The sequence below is a fragment of the Varroa destructor genome, unplaced genomic scaffold, assembly GCF_002443255.2.
Source record: "Varroa destructor unplaced genomic scaffold, Vdes_3.0 BEIS01000005.1, whole genome shotgun sequence".
Lineage (NCBI taxonomy): Eukaryota > Metazoa > Arthropoda > Arachnida > Mesostigmata > Varroidae > Varroa > Varroa destructor.
Genome location: NW_019211458.1, coordinates 24429548 through 24436656, shown reverse-complemented (window position 1 = coordinate 24436656; position 7109 = coordinate 24429548). Strand labels below are relative to the sequence as shown.

Below are 7109 nucleotides of genomic sequence, written 5' to 3'. Positions count from 1 at the left end.
ATATATATATAGACATTAGATATCCGTTTGTTCTAAAAGGGGGTAGGGATATATTTGATTCAGGTAATTTAGGTGAAGTGGTAGTCCTTGCCACTGAATAAGATTCGGTTGGTGCGTATCAGAGTCTGCAATAACTGACCCCAATCTCGAAGATTCTTGGATGTAATTCGCTTCTATTTCAAATTTAAAAGCACTAAACTGTAAAAAGTCAATAGTAGTTGCACAATAGAATAAATGTTGTGCGAAACGTATTTTAGTTATCCACTAGTATATCACAACATCGAAAAATCAATGTCAAGCGGTAAACCTTAGTTTTGTGGGACTGATTAGGGCTTATCAAGCCCTATTCAACTCCAGTTTATTCGTGTTCACTCAGCTTATTCGATAAGTGGCAATTGTAATCTTTGATTCTACGAAAAATCTCTGACTACATGATTTCTATATGATTCATTCCGTTCACTGATGCACTCTCTGGTGAGGTAACAACAAGAACCAAAGCTCGTGCTCGTTGCGCGTGCTTTCTTATTCTATCGTTCTTTCTATACGAGGAAATCTCCTCTCTCGACTCGCACGTAGGCGACATGGAGGCAAATCGCACAACAGGCCAAAAAAATCGACGACCAACACATACCTTTTAAATGGCCGCTCACATCTATCAGCTGCAGCCGGCAGCAAGTGAAAGCCTGCCTGTAGTCAGCAATATGAAGCCCAAGAATGGTAAAGTCACACGCACACAGATCTATTTTGTCGTTCATTCTCCCTGACAATGTCTTTATTTGTGCAATAGAAACCTGCGGCACCTGTGACTGGCCGCGTGTCTCATCCTAGCTGTGTTTATGCGTCAGTCTGACTAAGCGTGCGTCTGTAGCCCTTCCAGTTCAGTTGTGGTAGAATGGTATTAACCTGGGATTGGTATTTAAAGTTAAGACCCAGATTCTGCTTTCTTATGAAGAGCAAGCAAACATTAGCTTGCGCTATGCGGCTATATCAGGGCTGACTGGGTCTTCTTCACAAGATCTAATCTTTCTTCATTGAGAGTCTGTAACAGTTGACATGATGTCAGTAAATTTGTGTCAATGTACAGATTGCGCTATTGCCGTTGCCACTATTCCCGCTAGTCTTGCTACGGTGGTTAAGAGGAACGCTAATGCAATTGTGGTTGCCTTTTTCCTCGTCTTTTCGGTGATTTCCTATTATCCAGAATTGGCAAAAAGGCCAAAATAGGAAATCACCAGATAGGATTGTCTTTGGTGGATAGGCAAATTTCGGGCTTGCTTCTTCCCTTCCAATAGCGGAGCAGGTACAACATGACGCAATCCAGAATGATTCAACGACTAGAGATCATTGCACTTGGCCTCTATTCAGAAACAGGCAACAAGGTCGGCAAGCGTCGCGTTGCGGAAGACAACAAAAATGAATGGTTTAAGTGTAAATTGAGCGTAGCCTTATATATATGTATATATATATATATATATATATATATATACAAAAGAGTCGTTCATTATTGGGTTGAGAAACGGTCAACTCATCTGTCGGCCACTTCAACCTGTGATTCCCCTGTTGGATACTCAGGTCAATAGATATCCAAGCAAGGAACAATAATTAGAATACATAAATAGAAAATAAAATATATACTTACATATTGGGTGCGTATAGTGATTTGGGGGCAAGTACTTCTGATAACATCAAGCAAGTAAATAGTGGAATCTCAGAACTTGGTTATCATAAGCAACAGGATTGTGTATGATTGATTCTGCTGTATACGATACCCAAATTACAAGTTGTGTTGTGTGGTAAGTTACAATCTTAGTCAAAATTGGTAGATAAAAATTTAGGCCTGGCTTCAGACGAGATTACTGCAGAGAATGCCTTTTTTTCACAATAGATTTATCAAAGCAGTTTTTGTATAGGTTTTTTGGAAGTAGTATCACCGTAACCCACTTCTAACATGTAACAATTGAAACCCACACAAGACTATTCGTGACACCGCCCTAAGTACTCAATAGGATGTAGCTATTGTTAGCAAGCCGCCGGCCCCATTAAGTACAATGTTATTTCGCCACATAATATACATGTAAGCTGTACGATAAATGGCGGCAATCTATTCTATTATATACCTTGAATCCACTACCACACATAATGATACGACTCACATAGTCCTTATTTTGTTTCGGTCTAAAAGTTGCTATGCATGTATTTGATTTACCAGAAACGTGAACTGGAACAGCTATAGCAGATGAGAGCGAACGTTATACTTAGTTCGAGCGGTCGAGGACGTTCCGAAAGGTGATTTTTAAGTTTTAGAGTGCTGAATTCACGCACATTCAAGTATCTTTTGCCCCCGTTTCGTTCACGGCCAACAGTTGGGAGGCACCAGTTTTAATCTGAAGATACAAATGAGTGTCTCATAATCGTTGAGAACTCGTCCCATGCTGGCGAAGGTTCTTTAGGTATTCATGATAGACGAATAATTCGCTTGCCTGTTTGGCTGTTTGACCTGGTATAGTTCAGGATTCATGTAATTCTATAAGAGTCAACTCGTCACGAAAGTTTAATACGCTATTTACACAACATAATGGTTTTTCGCTTATTAATAGTATATTACGGGGCAACGAAAGTGCAAACCTATTGTGGTCATAAAGGTAAAAAAATCAATCTGCAAGAACCATTTAACAGGCTCTCAACTACGCCATATATAATATCATCGTGATATTACGAAAACGAGAAGTGTTCATAAACGATCGTAAAGCCAAGGTTTTCCTATATTGCCCAAGGTCTTATGGGTCCATCACGGGGCTAATTTGCTGAAATTTGTGTCTTCACTTAGCATGACTTGGACTTGACAACATTAATTCACCGACGGCGATGTAGCCATAGCCGAGAACAAGATCGATAAAATATTTCTCATAGGATTCTTGACCGTTGTTTCCAAAAACAGGCCCATATGCAGGCAATCGCCTCTTGTCGCGGTGAATTTTCGTGAGCTGCGTTTTTCGACCTACGCAGTGGCTCCATGGAACTAGACCTTTCGAGTATACCTTACGGGAAATACACCCACATTTATGGTCGAAACGCGATAGATCTGATCGAATATATTAATGCATAGTTGTGTGGGTCATGTTAAAGTGCTGAAATTGTCGTGACCTCCTATTGTTTGTGATGAAAATGAGCTTATGTTCTCCTCATAGAAGTTCTTTAATAAAGATCTTCTCGCCTCCTCAAAAAGTACTACAGAAATGTTTGTCAAAGAACAAATTCTAAAAAAAAATTATAAAATTAAGAAAACACTGGTATCATAACCGCGAGAGCTTTCATTCACATTTTAATAAATAATAAAAATAAACAATCATCTAGGTCTTTAATTGTTGTTGCATAGAATGGGTTACGATACAAATCACGTAGTAATTTGTATACGAAGCTAGCGACTAGTAAATTTGCAAACGTTAGTAGACCACAGCAAAATGGAAATGCAAAAAAAATTGAAAAATCTATAAAATTGTTTTCAATAGGATCAAAAGTATTGCATAATATATGGCAAAGCTATAAATCGAAAAATGGTATTTTAATATACGTTAAATGTACTCACCTTACTATGTAAACATCAACACTAGCGCTCTGTTAGCTCTTCAACAGTTGCTCTTTTGTGAACCTATTATTTGCCACCGAACATCGTTATTGAGGGCTTGTTGGCCGCTGCGCCACCTATCGCCTTCGTTTAAATCATGGAAGTAATCGAAATGATTGATAAACATGATCAAATACTTTTGTGATGGATAACGCTGATTAAGCCGTGTTTCGCCAACGAGGTCTTGTTGGTATTTACTACGCTGTCGTTATCTAGAGTCGAGCCTTATGGAATAGCGTAGAATATGGAGTGCCTTCCTTGAATAATTTGATTGCTATGAATACTGATAATGTAATCGGTATGCAGAAATATGTACGCCTAAAGGTGTATACTACTGTATACAAAACACGAACACTATACTATAGGTTATAGTCTATGCGAAACAAGTCCATATATCACAATAACATCACACAGGCAACTTACGTGATTCAATCAGCAAGGTTTACCTTAGGATAGCATTAATGGACGGGTATATAATAAGCCACTAGGGTTGTGCTAGACTCTTGTTTTTCCTCTGTAAACAAGGTAAAACTTCAATTAAATATTTGCAGTTTTCAATCGTGGAGGGATAGCTGTGGGTGAACTATCAAAAAGCGTTTTTTGTTACTTAGCTCGTGTCTTAAATGTAGATAAGCGATAAAACAAAGACGAACAGCGTTTGCGTACATACGTCTGTTTTTTTTTTGCAGGAAAATCGTACCTCTTCATTCCTCGAATAATGCCTTGACGAAATTCACTTCGCCTTAAAATATAAAAATCAAGTAAACTCTTTATTAATACTAGCCATTTGTGTTCCGACTCGCGTTTCTCACTAAACAGAAAGGGAGCGTTTGGCCGCCCAGCGTCCTCGAGGCGTCCAGCGCGCCTCAACGCGGAGGTTCCACTGTTACCGCGCAGCATCAGTCGAAACACCAACGTACAACGACATCATCCAGCTTCACGGTAGTACCAACAGCTCGAGCAACATCAGAAAGTACACCAGGCTCCACTATGTCATACCGCTACACTTCGAGCTCGTATAAATACAGCAGCACTGGAGAGGGTAAGTTGGGATCGTCGAATAGATACTAGTGAAGATTCACGATATCTTAAGGGCAAAATCGTTTGGGATATTTTCTTTTCCCATGAACGTTAACGCATTAAGTTAATCAGACTCTGCTGCTAAGGTATAATAGGAATCAGGTTCCATAATGTACTGCGGGGCCGTCTTTATCTAGCGTTTTAGTACATTCGTTGGCTGGTCAGTGGTTCCTGCTAAATCTTGCCAGGTCTTGCCCTAGATGCCATTATTCAGCCGCCTCGCACATGTACGCAAGCGAAGCGCGCATGGCAATGTACTCTGCATCATTTTCGACACCGCTGCTACAGCATTAGTATTAGCCTTAGCTATTCTGTACAAGGACGGGACCACATTGTATGTCAGTCCGCGTCTCTCGGTTTTCCCTTTAGTATTCTTTCTCACACTGTAGCCAGCGTTACATATCGTAAGTTTGTACTACTAGTAGAGTCTTTCAATAACTGTCATCATTTACCAATCTTTAGGTCCTAAGACATCGTTTCCGCTAGGATCAGGGCTACAAACGTACTAATCAATCCTGTACGCTTGGGTGATACGGAGCGCAAGGATATAGTGGGCTTTTGTCAGTTAATTTGTATTTAGATTTTAATACCTAGTAAAGTGGTGAATTAGTACAAATCTTCATTTCCTATTTCATTATCTTCATTTTCTCATTCATTGAATTAATACACCTTTAACGATATGGACTCTAAACAGTAACCAATGTTCGATTGATCACTTCTAGTAGGTATTCTTAAAACAGAACGTCTAGTTGTCTATTCAACTGAAATTCGTGTAAAGACGTAAATGACAAAAACGATTGGAAAAACTATGAAGATAAAGGAAGACATGCAGAAATGTAGATTGAGAGTTTCACTTAACAATGAATTTGATAATCAGCGATATTTTACATGGCTTGTCTCTTGTGAAAGATTGGTTTGTGAAGGACCATTGTTTTTAGTAGGTATAACAATGGCAGTTATGCTAGTAGCTACATATATATGCAAGGTATACGGATCATATTTATTAAATGCACACTTCCCATCCCTAACGTACCTTATTATTATATTCTTGTTGCCTATTATTGAAACAGAGGATTCGAGCTCCGTGCGGCGCTCATCGTTCCGTAGTAGAGCTAGCATCGACGATGAAAACCTCATGTCATCCGTGAGCCGTTCTACCCGGATAACTCGAACACTTATCAGTGGCTCTGATGAACCTGCGACTACCACCTCAAGTAAGTTTATAGACCAGTTATTCAATCTATCATTTTACGCTTTTCAGATCATTATAATATTCAAATATATAGAAATGACAACTAGGTGCAAAATAAATTATTGTAGTCGAAATAGAAAGACGAAAAACGCTTAAACTCTTCTAAAAAAAACTCTCCGATACACTCCGCAAAAATATTCGACATAAAATCATACGAAAATTCGAAATTAGATTTGGCTAGCTCTAAAGGACGCGCTTTTTTTTATGTACATTATGGTGCTATATATATAAGCACTACCGAAACACCGCAACAGACCGTTGCAATAAAGTGCTTCCGTTCGTTTTTGGCATATTATAATTTTCAAAAAATGTGATAAGAATTAGTATTTTAGCTATGACATGCTCGAAATATCCATAGGAAAATCTAGTCACGCCTCTTTCACATTTGACTCTTGGTAATAGCAGAAAATATCAAATCTCAAGAGCAAGAAAAAATTATACCACCAGTTATCTGTTGGATAATACTGCAAGAACGACAAGTGTATTTACTATATATTTTAATGCTCGTTGGTAACGCACTTGTACAGAGGACAAGATATACATGTGCGATATATACATAGTGTACATACATATGCAATAAATAAAGAAAGTCGGTAATCTACAAAAATTGATGTTTAGTGGGCTTTATATCCTAAAACTTCAATTAGGAAACTGAGTTAAGTGAGCATGAAATATGGTAGAGCCACACAGAAAAAGATCAAGTTCATCGAAATAGTTTCTGGAGACTGTACTATTCCAAGTCTTTACCTGGCCCAGATGCACATAGTTCTCGGAATATCGTTGGAAAATGCAAACGAAGCTTTTGGTCCAATAAGTTTACACTCCATTATTTGATTCCCTATTGAGTAAATGAAATTTTATGGACGAAACATCTAATTGACACGACCCGTGCGCCCTAATATTAGATGTTATATCAATTCTTGATTTTCAGCGATATCGACGACACGTCGTCGCTTGACGTCTGATGACGATGACTTTGGTCTATCACGCAGGTTTGTTAAATTCTAAGCCCGAATTATTCGCACGAAAACGATATGCACAATTTGTGCCAAAAATATCTAATTTTTTTAAAAAGATCAAACATTGGTCATAATTATTAAACTCATATTTGTTATTTGATGGATTTTTAACTTTTTACTTTTTATAATAAAA

The 7109-nt window shown here is 38.3% G+C and overlaps 1 protein-coding gene across 15 annotated transcripts in view; it reads left to right on the top strand.

The window, feature by feature from the left end:
- LOC111251975 (protein Obscurin-like) overlaps positions 1–7109 on the top strand; it is a 91790-nt gene that overhangs the window by 19987 nt on the left and 64694 nt on the right. For all 15 annotated transcript variants that reach the window (XM_086991488.1, XM_086991492.1, XM_086991490.1 and 12 more), the window contains 3 exons: positions 4445–4667; positions 5776–5919; positions 6889–6949. In XM_086991488.1, coding sequence (XP_086847614.1) covers positions 4445–4667; positions 5776–5919; positions 6889–6949 — 428 coding nt within the window. The remainder of the gene's footprint in view (positions 1–4444; positions 4668–5775; positions 5920–6888; positions 6950–7109) is intronic.